Raw genomic sequence first — 17985 nt, 5'->3', positions numbered from 1 at the left:
AGTGTACTAGGAGAGACGTACCTGGCCCAGTCACCAAACAAGGCTCAGCCAATCTCATTCCTGAGCCCTTTCACCTTCATGACTTTGCTTAGAGCTCCCCCTGCCATGTGCTGGGGGCACTGCAGGCACTCCAGCCACAGAACTGGGAACAGAGAGGCTGGTTCTGCTCCCACACAAGACACAGACAAAAGTCTCCAGAGGGATTGGTTTTACTGACCCAGAGCTGTTCAGGCCCTACCTGAAGCTTGGGCCTTATCCTTTACGGGAGGAGGAGGAGGAGGAGGTCTGGAACATGAGGCCTTCTGGACACCACTTCATGGGAGAAGCTGCAGTAGGGAGGTCTAGGGAAGGGGAGGTATTCAACCCGCTTAGGAAGTCTTTGGCAGATTGCAGAGCAGGCCGATGGGCACCAAAGGGCAGCAGGATGTCCTCAGGCTGCCGATTTGGATGGGCAGATTGAAATGAACACAACTCTGGCTAACTGGGGAGGAGACGATGGGCTGCTGTCAAGGTTAGAAAGAGTCCCTCTGTGGAGGATGATGAAGGGTGCCCACTGAGAACTTCGCCCCCGACAGGGACACATCCTTGGTTCTAGAAGCATCTGTAGACTCCAAGGAATCACCGTCCCTGACCTTTGCACTTAGGATGCTGGTGTCTCCAATCCTCCTTCTCTCAAGAGAGAATGCTTATCATTTTTATTTTATATGGAGAAGAAATCCATGTCGAATTCTGGTTTACGTTTCATCACATCTGGAGCTTAATCATGACTTTTCCTAAAGTTTCAGTACATTGAACGAGAGCTATAGAATCTTTCCTTATGCCAACAGAGGAGGTCGTCTGAAAGCCCAGCAGGGCAGGATATGGCCCCTGCTGGCAGGGCCTGGATTCCACACCCAGCACTCACACAGAACCACAGGAAATCCCCAGAGCCCTGGGAACAGAAGCGATGCCTTCCTTGTTCAGAATGTTTGTGTGCTTGAGCTCACTGCAGCCCAAGGATTCTCCTGGAGAAAGACGTCCATGATCATCTCCCAGGAGACCCATTTTCATCTCCTGGACACCCAGACAGACCCATGCCCTCGAGGAGTTTAAAGAATTGTAGGCAGGGGATAGATGGGATGTCATGCCCTAACTAGCCACTGCTAGACCCCACCTGGGCTTCTGAACAAAGAGAAGACTAAGGAGACATGACCTCTAGCCCTAAGCTTCGAGATCAGAGCCTGCACCAGAGTCCCCTGCTCTGAGACAGCATGTCCCCTCTCCTTTAAAGCTAGATATTCAGCTGTTTGGTCTTTCCAAGATGGTTTCAGTCCTGTCCTCTCTGAGAAACAATGAAATGAGGAGGGCTGGCCCTTTATGGATCCCTCGGCTTGCTGGTCATAGCATGGGGATAGCATAACTACCCATTGCTGCTTTCTGCAGGGGTCCAGACCCTCACCCCAGAGGATGGGTTTTCTTAAGACCCTGGAAGGTAGACTGTCATGGGTGGGTGGCCCCAGGAGGCAGGGACCAGGGAAGGGAAAGGCAGTAACCTCAGGTGACGCTGCGAGGCTTTTCTGAGTGAACACTTCCACGCTTGGGGCTGTTCCAGGTACCAAGTCCTGCTGAGAGGTGTCCTGGGTCCTCTGGGACTGCAGGGGTAGGCCCAAGGCCAGAGGAAAATAGAAAGAGGGAGGGAAGAAGCAAAGGAGTGACAGAGACAGGAAGAGAGGGAGAGAACAGGAGAGACACACAGAGTGAAAACAGCCCAGTACAGTAAGTCCCCCATCCTTCGGAATCACAAATTCAGTCTGGAGGAGCCACTCTGTGTGGGAGGTAGAGAGGGACACCCTTCCGAGCCATTGAAGGAAGGAGGCCCAGAGTCACTGACTTTGTCCTGTAATTGGGATCATGATTCCCACCCCCCCTTTTTTTTGTTTTTATACAAGTCTTGGGGCTTGAATTCATTCCTGAGATTTTTTTTTTAGCTCAAAGCTAGTGCTCTACCACTTGAGCCACAGCTCTACTGCTGCCTTTTTGATGGTTAATTGTAGACAAGAGTCTCATGATTCGAGCTGAAGAACTGAAGGACAGTGCCCAGGGCCCAGAGTTCAAGCCCCACGACCACCAAAAACAAAACAAACAAACAAAAAGAGTCTCATGGACATTCTTGTCCTGGATGGTTTCGAACCATAATCCTCTGAGCTCAGCCTCCTAAGTAGCTAGGATTACAGGTATGAGCCTGTAAATTACCTTTTGAGAGACAGGCATCTAGCTCCACATCCCTTTTTAAAAGTTAAACTAAAGCCTGGGTTTTGCAAACGGGAATGGCTCAGGTTGCACTTGCTTCTCCTCTTTGCCTAGATGGGGCCTCAAAATCTGAGGCAGTTCTTAGGAATGCTGGGTAATATGTCCCTGCAGGGCCCCACAGAGCCCAGCCTCAGGTCAGGGATTCTAGTTGCCATCAGCTAAGACCTTGTGACCTTCCAGAACATCCCAGTGGACAGATATGGTGCTGCATTATTTCAGTCAATGTGGCCCAGAATCTCCTTATGGAAGGCAGTTTTGGTCCTCCTTCAGGTGGACTTGGCAATGGGGCTCAGAGAGGTGATGCCACTCACCCTAGGGGCCAGTCTTTGCCTTGGGCTTCCAAATTTTCAAGAGTTCCCTAAATTGCAGGGGGTAGGCAATAAGCCAGTTTCAAGATGGGCTCCTGGACTATAATTCTTTTTAGTACTGGAGATTATAGCTCTTGCAGCCAAGAAGGTAAGGTGGTGCTGGACGGGATTACCTTTTGTGAGACCCATCCTCTAGCAGTGCTAGATCTCACCAGCAGGTGGGGCACATCCATAAACCAGGCTGCTCTGAAGCTCCAGAGCTCCAACCCCAGCTCAGCTCATCAGCACCCAACCTTCTCTTCTGGGTTACAGTCTGACTCTTTCCTTAGCTTCTGCATCACATCTCACCCTCAGCCAGGCCCCCTTCAGGATGGATTCCAGCCCCATCTGGGCAAGTCTCTCTCTCTAGGGAGGAGGCAGGGATGGAGGACTGCAATTAGCGAAACCACTAAAGCAGGCTCTGAGACCTAGTCCAGGATCTTGGTTACACTGGGGAACACAGAATCCCTTAGATGCAAAGGTTTGTTCCCCACCCCATCCCCACCTCCACCTTCCATAGCACTTGCCACAAAAGCCCCCTTTAAGCATCCCTAATTTTGTGAATTGGCAGCCTGGGAATCCAAAAGGTTCTGTCTGAGCTTATGCCTCACTGAGCAAAGCTCTCTGCTATCTGGCCAGCTCAGACAGTGGCTAGTGCTGATTCAATCAAATACTCAGTAAATTAGATCATGGCGGTATCACCAGTTTTCAAAGCATTAGAGGAAAGCACATACACAATTGACTCTATACCTGGTTTTCACATCATTTTCTCTTGCTCCAGGGCAACTGGAGTTTAATGGCAAATACAAGAAAAGCAGCTATGGACCCCGCTTCTGTGAGCTAGGAAGCAGAATCATCCTTCTTTCCAGGTCTCAGAGCTCCTATCTATAAAAGGAAGACCTTGAACCGAGAGCGTTCCAGGGATCCTTTCCAGCTTTGATTTGAAGTTAACCTTCTATACAAAAGAGTCCCAAGACTCTCAACATGAAACAATAAGTAACTCCTATCTGACACCGCGGCACTGTGCTGGTCCCTCTCCGTGCATTCGCATCTAATCCTCACGAATATCTCCACCTAATGGGGCCTCAGAGAAATTAAGTAACAAGCCCAGAGCCATCCAGCTGGCAGGCAGCAGAGCCACGATTCAAACCCAGGCAGCCTTAAGTCTAGACCACAATCAAGTTTGCAGCCCATGAACGGTGGCCCTAGAGAGAAAATACTTAGGTACAAACTGGGATAAATAGTGCCAAAGATTTAGCAAATGCTAAAAAGAATGGGTTGGAATTGTAAATAGAAGAATTCCCCCAATTCTATCACCTTCTCTTCGTCAATTAAGAAAACACCCCTCTTTTTCCATGTGCAAGGGAGGCTGTGTGGGTCCTTTGTGGAAACCTCTGGAGGAGGTCTGGTGTATGTGTGTGTAGCGGGGGAGGGGTGTCTCTGTCTCTTCTGGTGTGTCCCAAGGATCCTTCCAGGAGAAACAACACCCCCAGCACATCTTTACCCTCAGCTGTCAGGCCTAAATGCTGGATCAGGCTGCCAGGATTCTCCAAGGAGAGTGTATAAGAGAACCACCTAGGACTTTTGTTTGCATACTGCCCTAGGGCTCCACCACCAAATCTCTGATTCAGCAGAGAGGGCCTTGCTGGATTTCTAGCAAGTACTTCTTCCCACAATACTCTAGCTGGTGGAACAGAGTGTCTTATGGGTCCCAGGATTCCAAGAGTTAGTGGATTTTTCTCCCCCCCTCCGCCCCCCAGCTCCACACACAGGTATTGATGGAGAAGATCATTAAGTCAGTACATTGCAACTCCCCACCCCCATGCCTCTTTACCCAATGCCCGGACTGAGGGCTTCAGGGTGAGAGACCTACCTCATTGGCTTTCTCAGGGGTGCCTTTGGGGGAGGGAGAGGCAGGGGAGGAGGGCAGCCTGCGCTCCCGCTCCCAATCGCGATCCCGGTGGATCAGTTTACTGTTGGGCTCCTTCAGAGTCCTCTTGAGCTCATTGATGCTAGCCTGGTGCTTCAGCAGGACATCCTCTGGCTTGTCCAAGAACTAGGGATGGGTGGAGAAGGAGATTGTGTTAGGGAAACGGCTCTGAGCGGGCAAGGCAGGGTGCAGGGATGATGGCAGCAGTTGCCATAGTGATACGATTCCCCACCCCCAACCTGGCTTGCTCTGTGTGTCTCAGGGACCCAGAAGGCCAAGGAGCCCAACTGGGGCCCAGGGTTCTTGAAATGACAAACAGGAAAAGTCACCTTCTCTTTCCCCCTGTCTGGCTCCCTAATCTCTGAACACCCAACTCAATTGAAACCCAGTAGGTCTGGGTGCGGCAAGCCCAGCAAGAGTCAGGCATAGAGATGACTTTTCTCTGGTGACAACCAAGACACAGCAGACAGCATCTGCCAGAGTGAGAACTCCTTGGTGCGTTCTCGGGGCTGTGCTTTCCTCCCAGGTTCCTCCTGGACCCTGGTTCTTACCTTTGGTGGAGCCCTGGAACACTGTACTTAGCAGGGCATGTAAGCTAGGCCCCTCGAAGCCCAACATACGCAGCTGCCCAAACCCTGTGGACGTCTTTAGTGTAGACAGGGTCATCCAGAAAAATGGGACCAAGGTAAGACTGCAGCCCTGATCACAGAGCTGTGAGCCAGCACCATCCCTACCACCTAGAATCTTCCAGATGCCTTTGAGTTCCTATCTACCAAGAACAGATGGGATGAAACAGACAGAAAGAGCAGGATGCTGCAGGGTAGGAAGAAGAAGGGCAAATTCTAAAGCCTGGTGCAAGAACAAGCCAGATATGGCTGCAGTCACATTGAGCTGCCAAGGCTGAGCTCATGCCAGTGCAGTGATCTACCTAGGTCCTGAAAGGCTGAGCCATAGGAACCTTCCAAGCTGTTTATCTGCCTGCTTCTGGGACAGAGCAGATAGGCTGACACCCAAAGACCTTATCTGTAAGGCTGTTTGGGGACTCTTGGGGACTCTATTAAGGGCAAGAAATGGAGAATTTCAGTTTATTAGATTCAGATCAGACAGAGGCTTCTTCTGTTTTCCCTTCAGCCCCTTCTTGAGGCTGAGCTGCCTGCAGAATGGTGTATCTGAGAAGCTTCACCTGATGGAGTTTGTGCAAAGTTGGGTTTGGGGCAGCAATGGCTAATGAGTCACAACCGAGACGATCCCAAACTGGCCTGCTGGCAGCAAGGAGCACAGGGGTCCTGGGATCCTTGAGGTTAAAGATCATATTTCAGACAGGGTACTGGTGGCTCCCACCTGTAATCCCAGCTACTCAGGAAGCTGAGATCTAAGGATTACATTTCCAAGCCAGCCCAGGCATCAAAGTCCATAAGACTCATCTCCAAATAGCCACCAGAATTGGAGCTGTGACTCAAAGTGGTAGAACATTAGCCAGAGTGGGCTTTCCTGAGACCCTCTCTGTCAGTGACAGACTGTATTGAAACACAGATCTTAGGACATCAAGACCAGGCTCTGGTTATGACCCAGTCTTGGGCCTCTCCCTGGCATAAAGTCCAGGCATAAAGTCTGTTCTCTTGTGGCTAAGGTTCCAATAAAGAATAGAAGACGGGGGGCTGGGACTGTGGCTCAGTAGTAGACTGCTTGTCTAGCATGCATGAAGCCCTGGGTTTGATTCCTCAGTAACATATACACAGAAAAAGCTGGAGTGGCGCTGTGACTCAAGTGGTAGAGTGCTAGCCTTGAACAAAAGAAGCTCAGGGATTAGTGCCCAAGCCCTGAGTTCAAGCCCCAGGATGAAGAAGAAGAAGAAGAAGAAGAAGAAGAAGAAGAAGAAGAAGAAGAAGAAGAAGAAGAAGAAGAGAGAGGAGGAGGAGGAGGAGGTGGAGGAGGAGGTGGAGGAGGAGGAGAAGACTGAAAGGGAAGAAAGTGTGTGAAGTCAGGAGGAAGAAGTTGAAGGAAGCAATAAATAAGAGAGGGGAGAGGAGGAGAAAAGGTTTCAACAGAGCTGATGCACCACAGCCAAGATGCCGGGGAGATGAGCTGGAGTCAGAGCAGCTACGTTTATCTCAGAGAAGATATTCCTCCCTTCTACCCCCTTCACACCCACTCCGCCCCCACCAATCTGATTGCCAAGAGATGCCAATTCCCATGAGGATACTGATGAGATGGAGGAGAGACTGAACAGTGCGGTGGGGGAGGGAGAAATGGGAGAGAGGAGTTCAATGGAAGCACAAAATGACCTGGAAGAGTTGGGTGGACACAGGGATACAGGTCAGGTTCTCAGCAGGTTTAAAGCAAGCATGGAATACTTGGTTTCAGTCGGTGGCAGGGGTGAGGAGGGAGGGAGAGATGGCTGAGAGACAATGAAGTCTGAAAAGATGAGCTCAATGCGGGGGAGAAGGGGTGAGTGGAGAGGGGTATGACAGGGGGGAAGATGGCAGAGCAGACAGAGATGGTGCTGGGGCCATGAGTCCAGGATAGACATGCTGACAAATGAGGAAGGGGACCTGATGGCTGGGCAGGGAAGGGCAGGTGCCATGCAGTACCTCCTGCTTGTGTCTCGGCGTGGTTTCCTGCTCCGGCTAGCGGGATATACGAGGAGGGAAAGGAACCAGCAGGGTCAGTACAGCAAACAGACTAGAGACACCACGGCTGGCTGCCCCAGCAAAGGCCTGTGCGTGCACCCTCCTCCACGTAGTGCTGTCTGGGGAGCTGCTGGCCACCCCTCCCCACAGCAAGGGGAGCAGCCTCAAGGTGCAGAGTAGGAAGCAGGGATCCGGGGAAAGGTAAAGAAGAGTCCTGGGAGGCTGAGGCAAAGTGGGCAGAGCCACGCTCTGTGGGGCAGGGCCTGAGTGTGTGTGTGAGGTTTCATGCTTCTTGTTGCAGTGGGGGTGTGTTCAGAGGCCTGTGCTCCTACAGCAGAACTGCATGATGGGGGGAGAAAACTGCTTAGCAACTCCATGGAGAAGAAGCCGTGCCTGGCACATGTGCACCGGCCTGTGTGTGAACGTGCTATTTGTGTGTCTGTGTGCATGAAGCATGAGGTGTGCTTTGTAGTATATGCTTGAGATGAATGCACGCAAGGCTGAGGCTGTGCGTTCCTGAAGTGTGTACATACATGGTATGTGAGTGCGCATGGGCATATGTCTGTGGGGGGCGGGGCATGCACACTGAATTCCAACAGCAGAAGGGGACACAACTCAGTGACACCTGATTATGCTGGAGGGGAGGAAGAGGAGGTAATATGGAGCCAGATTATAGTTAAAGGCAGACTAAGAGTGAGCACCAGGAGGTTTGAGGAGACCTACCCCCCCACCCCCTCCCTGGGCAGGGGGAAGCTGAGTAACAGGAGTGAAGGGTACAGGGCTGGCAGGGGCCGTATGCCTACTCCTCCCAGGACGTCCGGGTGTGGTGAACACCCGGAGGGCAAGGTCCCATATCTCTACGCGTCCTAGGGCAAGGCTGGATGGTCTCAGCTGGGGATGTGGGGCCAGGCTGGGGAGCCTAGACCTCCATCAGCCATCCAGGCTCCTACCTTTAGCTCCTTGATCTTGGTGGGAGTTCTGACCTCTCCTTCTTCTGCCTCCGACCGCCGCCCTCCAGACTCAGCATCTTCATCCCGTTTGTCACCGTCCGGCCCTGCGTCGTGGTTCTCACTGACCGAGGCTGGGCGGGAGAACTCTGCTGAAATAGGCCGAGATGTCCAGGTGACCGTGGGAATCACTGCCACAGGTGTGACCGGAAGCCTGCCCCGCTGCCACCCAGCCACGGCTCTTCCATAGCCCAACCTGCTGACCAGCCCATTACATGGCCAATGACGGGGGGAAATGGCAAGAGAGGCCTCCTAGTCCAGGGCTCCCTCCTGCTTTCTACAGCACCAGAAACTGGGTTCAGGTCTTAAATTCATGGTTAAAAAAATCCATCTTAAAACCATTGTTGGCTGTGTGGTCTTGGGCAAGTTACATAGTCTCTCTGGGCCTCCATTTCCTCATCCTTACGTGGTATCTATTTGAGAAAGTGGAGGTGAGGGACAAACAAGTGAACACGGACAAGCATTCAGTAAAGTGGCACAGAATGCTGGCCCATGAATGGCACTGCTTTGGCTGTGCTCACTGTGGCAGAATGTTTATTGTGTTACTGTTGGCAGCTAAGGTCCTACAGACTGTGAATGCTTTTTTTTGTTTTCTTTTTGTGCTGTGCTGGTCCTGGGGCTTGAACTCAGGGCCTGGTGCTGTCCCTGAGCTTTTGTGCTTAAGGCTAGCACTATACCACTTGATCCACAGCTCCCCTTCCAGTCTTTGTGTGTGTGTGTGTGTTAATTGGAGATAAGAATCTCATTCATGGATGTTCCTGCCCAGGTACTGCAATCTTTAGATCTCATCCTTCTGAGAAGCTAGGTTTACAGGTACCTGGATATTTTACTAATTAGAATTCAATAAAAAAAATTTAGCTGGGCGCTGGTGGCTCACGCCTGTAATCTTAGCTACTCAGGAGGTGAGATCTGAGGATCACGGTTCAAAGCCAGCTCTGGCAGGAAAAGTCTGAGACTCTTATCTCTAATTAACCACCAGAAAAACCAGAAGTGGCACTGTGGCTCAAGTGGTAAAGCACTTGCCTTGAGCTGAAGAGCTCAGGGACAGCACCCAGGTGCAGACTTCAAGCCCCACAACCAACAAAAAGAAAAAAAAAATAACATCTAGCCAGTGCTGGTGGCTCATATCTGTATCCTAGCTACTCAAGAAGGTTGAGATCTGAGGATCATGGTTCAAAGCAAGCCTGGACAGAAAAGTCCCTGTGAGACTCTTGCCTCTAATTAAACACTCAAAAACTGGAAGTGGCACTGTAGCTCAAAGTGCCTTGAGCCAAAAGAGCTCAGGGACAATGCCTAGGTCCTCAATTCAAGCCCATGACCGACCAAAATAAACAAATAAATAAATAACATCTATCTTACTCACAGCTATTCCAAAATACTTTTCTGAATGGGAAAAAGTGGAGTGAGAAGCTTTGTACCAGCCTCTGGGTGTAACCCGATTAAGCCTATAAATTGAGTCCTGGTGGGAAACACTGAGTTAAACCAACCAGAACACAGATTACCCCCAATAAACTAGAGAAGAATTTCCCCCCGCTAGCCATAGATGCTCAATGTGCAAAGTATTGGGCACATCATTTGATTTGAGTCCTACAATACTCTCTTGGTGGTGAGCAGGGAAATCACTGTATTCATCTTAGCAGAATAAACTGAAGCCAAGTGCTCACACTTGTAATCCTAGCATACTCAGGAGGCTGAGATCTGAGGATTGAGGTTCGAAGGCAAGAAAATCTGTGAGACTTTTACCTCCAATTAACCACTAAAAAAAATGGAAGTGGTACTGTGGCTCGAAGAAGTAGAACACTAGCCTTGAGCAAAAGAACTCAAGGACAGTACCCAGGCCATGAGTTGAAGCCCTATGACCAACACACGCATGTACGCACACACACACAAGAATAAGTTTAAGCCCCATGACCATGACCAACACACACACACACACACACACACACACACACAAACACACACACACACTCACGAATAAAGTGAGAGGGAAGAAGGGCCAACCATCGGGATAAGAGCCTGACCTTCTGGCTTAGAAACCAGGCTTCTGTCCCTTCCCTGACAAACTTCTCCAGCTCTTGGCTAACACCTGCTACAACCAGATCTAGGTTTCATTCAGCACCTGGCTTAGGAATGGAGACTTCAGGGGAGAGACAGAGAGATGCGCATCACCTTTGCATCACCCACAGTCTACCATCCTCCTGACACAACGCCCACCTGTGCACCCTGAGCTTGTCAGGCAGGGGGATGGAACACTACGTGGCTGACCTTGGAATCCCACAGGACTCGTGACTCCAGGAAGTCTCAACAACAGCAGGTGCATCCCAGCGGCAGTGAGCCCACCAAGTGCTGCCTGGGTGGTGGTGGTACTTCTGGGCTGCCACGTGTGGTGCAACTAAAGTTGGGATGCGTCCACTGCTGTCCCTGCGCGTTATGCCAGGACCTGGGGTGCCCGCTCCCCTACTGCCCTGGGAGAAGCCTCTTCCCCACCTCCAGCCCGGGCCCTACCTCCGTCTAGGCTGCGGGACATGGTGTACCGCTTGCTGGAGGAGCGCTCGAAGAAAGGTGCGGGCCTGTCGATGAGGGCGCTGGCCTGGCGGGTCTGGGCCTGGGTCCTCCCGCTGTACCGGAACTTGGAGCCCATCACCAGGAAGCCCTTGGGTGGGGGCTCTGGAGACACCAGCCTGCACGGGAGGGATGGAGGTGAGGAGGGAGGGGTGGACCAGCACGGAGAGTCTATTGTCCTAGTGTCCCATCAGCAACAATACCTCAAAGTAGCCCAGGAAGGAGGAGACTCAGGGAAAGACGAAGCTTTCCTGGGGTCCCCACTAACTCCTTCTGCTCCCCTGTACCCTCACCTCCTCTGCCTCTTCCCCATTACCTGCCCAGGTCGGCTCACCGGAAGAACGTGTGGTGCTCGATGCAGACCTTCCACAGCCTCTTGGCTGACCGGTGGTTTGGGAGCTTGAAGCCAATGGTGCTCTCAAACTGCTCATACTGGGAAACCGAGAAGGGGGTGGTGAGTGGCAGAGCCTGGGCCCCACGCTCACCACCAGCCCATCCTTTCTCAGCCTCTTCCCAGCCATGTGGCTTTGACACGTGTATGTAATCATTAAGTCAGGAAGACCTGGTCCTGTGACAGGCCCAGTGATAAACATCAGACACACCATGGGGACCAACAGAGAGGATTTCAGGTGATCAGGTCTGATCTCTACACAGGTAAGTTTTGAGCTAAGATCTGACAGATGGGGACATGCTATAGTTTGAATCTCAAATGTCCCCCAAAGGTCCCTGCATGGAAGGTTTTGCCCCAGAGTGGTATACTGGAAGGAGGTGGAAATCCATTAGAGTTAGGGTCTGGTGGGAGGTTTTAGGTCACTGGCAATGCACCTGTGGAAGTGAGTATGGACACAGATGTCTTCCTCTTTTTTTTCCTCTTTTTTACACCCCAGCCATGAGGCGAACACTCTGCTCCTCCACATGCTCCTGCCAGGATCCGTTGCCTCACCACGGGCCAAATGTACTGGAACTCATTAGGGATAAAAAAAAAAAACCCTCCAAGGTAGCTGGGAATGTGGCTTAGAGGTAGAGTGCTTGCCTAGCATGAATGAAGCCCTGGGTTCCATTCCTCAGTATCACCGACACAGAAAAAGCTGGAAGTAGTGCTGTAGCTCAAGTGGTAGAGTGTTAGCCTTGAGCAAAAGCAGCTCAGGGACAGGGCCCAGGCCCTGAGTTCAAGCCTCAGGACTGGAAAAAAAAAAACAACCAAGAAACAAAAAACCCTCCAAAGCTGATTGTCTTGGATGCTTTGTTACAGTAACGGAAAGCTGACTAACAGAGGAAGAAGGAACTAGCATCATATGCTAAAGATTCAGGGCAGGAATGAAACTTAATTGGTTCAAAAATTGCAGAGAAGGCCAGAGAGACTGGGGCATCATGTGTATGGGCCAGCATAACAAGGAAGAAGTGGAAAAGGTAGGTGGTCCTGGGACCTGAACTCCGACCCAAGACCTAAAGAACTCCTAGAAGGCTTAGACAAGGAGATGTATGGATGGGGTGAATGGGAGCTTTGCAGGATCTGAATTATGGAAACAAAGACAGGGAGTCCAGTGACATGGGTGACAGGAGGCAACTGTTGGTGGCAGGTGGTCCCAGGCACTCCAGCAAGACAGCCAAAAGGATTTTTGATGGGTGTGATGTGTACTTAAAGAAAAAGAGGTGTGGACATGTTTGTACATGCATGCTATGTTGTCAGCATGTACCCGGCTGTGTCTCAATATGTGTACATGTTGGAGTACTACATGTAAGCAAACACATGCACAGACATGTACTACTTGTGTAATGTGAGTGCATATGTCTAGCATTGTATTTTACTCATGTACATATGTGTGTGCGTGCGTGTGTGTGTGTGTGTGTGTGTGTGTGTGTGTGTGCGCGCACACACACACTCTATGCAAAGATCCATGAGGAACCAGTTCTTCTGTCCATGTACTGTGGATATGAAAAGCCCAAATCTCTGTTGGGTCTACCTATTTTGGTCACCCCATGGGAGCAGGGCTCTGAGGGCCAGCTCACCTCCCCAGGTCGAATCTTGATATAGAAGTTACTCCTCTTGTAGGAAATCTTCAGGATCTTGGGCCAGGCGAAGCGGTTGATCCTCAGCCGGTCCCGGTAGATGAGCAGGCCATTGGCACAGACACCTAGCATGATGTCGATGCCCTCGGAGTCCTGCACAAGAGCCGGGAGAATGGAGAGGCCTGGGCTTCAGGCCCAGGGCCCATGCCACCCACCTTAAACCCTCTCCTGAGTCTCAGGAGTTTAGTGAGAGACTCCATGCTGGAGTCCCAAGACTAATCTCTCCCACAGTCATCTTGTCTTTCCTTCCCTCACTCATTTGTCTACACAGCCCTTCACTTCTCGCTTGTTCCATCACTGGCTTTGTCATTCAATCATACATTCACTCAGCAAACATGCAGGTAGATACACAATGCTAGGCCATGTGCTCTCCATCTCATGGTGATACACAGGTTCATAAAGAAATGGAACATGAGGAAATGGCCAAGATGAAGGGGAGCTAAAGCCATGAACTTGGAGGAATGAGAAATATGACCAGAAAAGATTCTGAGCTGGCGGTAACACAGGTCTGGCACCCAAGCGCTCTAGAGGGCATAATAATTTTTTTTTGGGGGGGGCAACACCCAGTGGTGAGGGGGCTGGGCTCAGCAGTACCTTGGCATGGTGCAGATCAACTCCATACATGGAAAGCTTCTTGGCATTCTCCAGGAAGTGGATCTCAGCTTCTCCTGGGGTCATGCCCCTGAGAAAAGAATGTCATCACTCAAGACTGGTCCAATGGGGCTGGGAAGGTGGCTCAGCGGTAGAGCGCTTGCCTTGCATGCATGAGGCCTTGGGTTCCATTCCTCAGCACCACATAAGCATAAAAAGCCAGTGGTGTGGCTCAAGTGGTAGAGCACTGGCCTTGAGCTGAAGAGCTGAGTGACAGCGCCCAGGCCCAGAGTTCAGGACCCACGACTGACAAAAAGGGAAAAGACTGGTCCTGCTGGCTACGAATGGTCACCACCAGAGCCTGTTATTCTTATTCCAGGAAGAGAGGTGGCAGAGTCTCATCAAGCTCTTCCCTTTGCCCTTAGGGCAGGATGAACCCAGCATCCATCTACCCAACCCTGTCTTCTGCACAGCTCAGGTCCCATCTTGTTTCCTCCTAGAAGCAGACAAGGCAAGGGCTAGGCTAGGAGTCATGATTTTTTGCCTCCATGGTCACCAAGTTAAGTGAGCTAAATGTCCTGCATCTCTATAACCAAGGAACCAGTGTTGAAGATGGTCACCACTGTAATCACCCAAAGGTGACTACCCACAGAAGCCATTGCCCTCAGAATTTATTGTCAGCAGCCACTGAATATTCTCTGAGGAACAGGTGCACAAATTCCCTTCCTGAAAAGAAGAGTTAGGACGGGAATCCATTAAGATCCGGATCATCTTGAGCCCCCAGACCAGTGCTTTGATTTACAAACACTCTTGCCTCGCCCTCTCTTCTTGACTGACTATAACTCTTTGGGCGGGCGACAGACCAGGGCTTTGAACATGCGACACTTCACTTTACTCCCTCCCTTATGCCAACCGTGGCCCATTTCACAAGTTTTCTATGTCCCATCATTACTTACTTTCATACCAGCCCCCACCAGACAAATCTAGTGTTCACTTAGACTCACAACAAATACCCCAGTCTGTGAGCAAGGAGTCAGTCTTTAGCTCTGACTGGAGGGTCTCCTCTGCAGGTTTTGTCCCCAATAAACCTATGCTGGCGTTAGCTGTCTCTTTGCCTACTTTCCAGGCCTTTTAAAACTAACAGCATTAAGGCCCTTAGCTTTTCAGGAAACTCAGACTACATTTGACTCTTGTTGAAAGGAAACTTCTATCAGTGCCTATGTGCGCATGTTTGTTTCATGTACAAGCTCAAGAAGAGGTTTCGGGTTTTTTTCTTTCTTTTTTTTTTTTTTGTGCCAGTCCTGGGGCTTAAACTCAGAGTCTGAGTGCTGTCCTTGAACTCTTTTGCTCAAGGCTAAGTTCTCTACCACTTAGAGCCACAGCTCCACTTCCAGTTTTCTGGTGGTTAATTGGAGATAAGAGTCTCACAGAGATTTTTGCCAGTCCTGGGGCTTAAACTCAGGGTCTGGGCACTGTCCCTGAGCTTCTTTTGATCAAGGCTAGCACTCTACCACTTGAGCCACAGCGCCACTTCCGGCTTTTTTTTGTTTGTTACTGAGGAATTGAACCCAGGGCTTCATGCATGCTAGGCAAGCATTTTACCACTAAGCCACATTCCCAGCTCCTAAAGAGATTTTGATACAGACAATGTGGCTCCTGAACTTGTGCTTCCAACCACTTATAATATATGGTGCTCTCTCTTTCTCTCTCTCTCTCTCTCTCTCTCTCTCTCTCATCCTCTGGGCCTCCTTGATTTGTGCTCTCTTCACCTCTGAGCTGCCTGCCGTGGGGGATGTATGACACTAAATGTCAATGAGTGTTAGGTCCAGAGAACTTTGGGAATCACCATTAGCATCTGTCAAGTCTATTATGATCTTAATGTCCTTCAACGAATTATTAAAATTCGTGTGTATCTCTAAAGTACCTTGTTATCTAGTATGATGACGGTAGATAGAGGGCAGGCAGGCTGCCCTAGACCTGTGTCCAGATGCCCATGGCTAATCAGTTGTAGCCTTACTCAACACAAATCATACCAGTCAGTACTAACCAAGTAGCAGTGGTATATGAGTCTGAGAGGCAGCATTTGCTGCTCTGGACCTAGTGTTCATCATACCCCAGCAGAGTCTTCTCCACATCAGGTCCTAGCCTTCCTCTCCAGATGTAGCCCAAAGCACACTACCCTCCACCCTGCATAGTAATGAGATCCCTGTCACCATAGGACAACCCGCAGATACAGAGCTTTGTCATTTACAATGGATCTGCTTTCACATCATTTGTCCCAAGAGGTTTCCAAAATAACCTTGAACTTGGAGCCCAAAGCATGACCAGCTTAAAAGGCCCCTATGGATTCCTCCCTGGGTAGGTGGGGTTAGTAACCCTGCAGGACAAACATTTGGAAATGGCAGAAAGGGAAGCATCTGGGTTGACATAGCAACTGAAGGGAGACCTCGGTCCATAATGCCTGGGATCCAAGTGGGAATTATACTGCGCTGAATACCAACAGTTGAGAAACAATGATCATGTAAGGCTATGCATTGGGGTAAAAGAAGTGGGAATTCCAGAGGTTAAATAGCCTGTGCTCATACATCTGGTTACTAACCTTCTTACTCCTGAAAGAAGGAACACACTTGACTGTCCACAGATAGCCACAGTCATGGCCAACATGCAGTGTGTCTTTAGTAGTGCCACATGGCCTCCCAACAACCCTGCAAGGTGGGTTTACAGCTCCACTTTGAACAGACCAAAGCATGGGAAAATGAAGTGACCTGCCAAGCCCTCCTGGTTAGAAAGCAACAGAACCAGATGGTGAACCCAAGCATTTGAACTTTATGCCAAGATCTAGACATTAGCTCATTCACACGGAGGCACATAATTAGTTATCACCTCCACGTGGCAGATAAAGAAAAATCCTCATAGGTCAAGGGCAGGGAATTATAATACCCATATAGAAACTTAAGAAATTTAAAAGGTCTCAGCTAGACACCAGTGGCTCATACCTGCAATCCCAGCTACATAGGAGGCTGAGATCTGCACATCTAGGTCTGAAGCCAGCCTGAGCAGGATAGTCTATGAGATTCCTTTCTCCAAAGCCTGAAGTGGAGCTGTGGCTCAAGTGGCAGAGCACTGGCCTTGAGCAAAAAAGCTAAGAGATAACACCTAGGGCCTGAGTTCAAGCACCAGTTCTGGTACAGAAAAAAATGAAACAAAAAACCCTGAGGTCCCAAGAGATCACTTATGGTCACACAGCTAGTCTGTTATTCCTATCTGAGGGCAACTGTTTTCAGCCACCTTGGGTTTGGAGTAGAGCCAGGTAGCTCACGGACAGTACAACGTCAGCGCCTAGATCCTGCAAGGAAGAGCTCCAACCAACCAGTCAGCAGACCCACTCACCTGTATGTCTTGTGCAGCTCCATGATCCTCTCCTCCAGCTCCCGGGTCTGGTTAGGGGCGAAGCGGAGCTCACTGACATAGTTGCCCACATGTTCCTCGGCATCATAGTCACCCAGCTCAGCCTGCACAGCATAGGAGCCCAGCAGAGCATGCGTGACAAAGGAGCAGGGCAGCCGGCCTGTGATGATGTCTGCCCGCAGCTGCAGGCACAGGTAGTACCTGGAGAGGGGAGAGAGGGCGTGGGCTCGGGCCTAGGCCTGGAGATGTATGAACCGACTGATACCTTCAGATTCCCCGACTTCCCCCTACGCTCTCCCCCACCCCACTCCGCACCCCGCCCTCCCTCCACAAGCCTTAGGGCTGGTTTTTCCTGGCACATGTGACTCTGCCTCATTCATTTTCATTTCTGGACTGCCTCTCATAGCCCAGATGGACTTTCCTCTCCAAACTTTTTATTTTGCCTCCAGCTCTAAGTAAATTGTGTGAAAAACAAATTGGCTTCAAGAACCATTTCCAACCACCAGGCCATGGTTTGTTTGTTTTTGTTTTATTTATTTTTTTTGGTTGGTCATGGGGCTTGAACTCTGGGCTTGGGCACTGTCCTTGCGCTCTTCAGCTCAAGGCGAGCACTCTGCCACTTGAGCCACAGCGCCACTTCTGGTTTTCTAGTGCTTTATTGGAGATAAGAGTCTCACGGAGTTTTCTGCCCAGGCTGGCTTTGAACTGTGATCCTCAGATCTCAGCCTCCTGAGTAGCTAGGATTATAGGTGTGAGCCACCGGCGCCTGGCTCATTTTTCTTTTTATTTTTTTATGCTATATGCACAGTTGGATGACTTGACAATTTTTAGAACCATTTAAAACTATTTTGTTATTGCTTTATCAGTTATTGTGTATTGAAAATACACACACTGTGTTTCAGTTCATTTTCAACCAGTGACGTCTCCCCTGCCCTTTTTGCTATGTGTTGTAATTTTTTTTCCAATCATCTATTTCTCTTCCTTTAAAGGGGCTTTTACTTGGTGTAAATTTTAGAATTCCATGACATTATTTGAGTCAAAACTGAAGCCCGGGTAAAAGGCACATATAGGTCAGGCGCTGGTGGCTCATGCCTTAATCCTAGCTACTCAGGAGGCTGAGATCTGAGGATCAAGGTTCAAAACCAGCCCAG

The 17985-nt window shown here is 50.2% G+C and overlaps 1 protein-coding gene across 8 annotated transcripts in view; it reads right to left on the bottom strand.

Annotated features, from left to right (window-relative positions):
- Epb41l1 (erythrocyte membrane protein band 4.1-like 1) overlaps window positions 1–17985 on the bottom strand; it is a 111114-nt gene that overhangs the window by 22238 nt on the left and 70891 nt on the right. For 5 of the 8 annotated variants that reach the window (XM_013011054.1, XM_013011055.1, XM_013011060.1 and 2 more), the window contains exons 7-13: window positions 16817–17035; window positions 13430–13517; window positions 12776–12928; window positions 11100–11197; window positions 10709–10884; window positions 8147–8295; window positions 4510–4692 (exon numbers count right to left, since the gene is read on the bottom strand). In XM_013011054.1, the coding sequence (XP_012866508.1) occupies window positions 4510–4692; window positions 8147–8295; window positions 10709–10884; window positions 11100–11197; window positions 12776–12928; window positions 13430–13517; window positions 16817–17035 (1066 nt within the window). The remainder of the gene's footprint in view (window positions 1–4509; window positions 4693–8146; window positions 8296–10708; window positions 10885–11099; window positions 11198–12775; window positions 12929–13429; window positions 13518–16816; window positions 17036–17985) is intronic. The other 3 variants (XM_013011056.1, XM_013011059.1, XM_013011062.1) reach the window with 1 other exon arrangement.

This window comes from Dipodomys ordii, unplaced genomic scaffold (genome assembly GCF_000151885.1).
Source record: "Dipodomys ordii isolate 6190 unplaced genomic scaffold, Dord_2.0 Scaffold13, whole genome shotgun sequence".
NCBI lineage: Eukaryota > Metazoa > Chordata > Mammalia > Rodentia > Heteromyidae > Dipodomys > Dipodomys ordii.
This window is presented reverse-complemented; position numbering and strand designations above follow the sequence as displayed.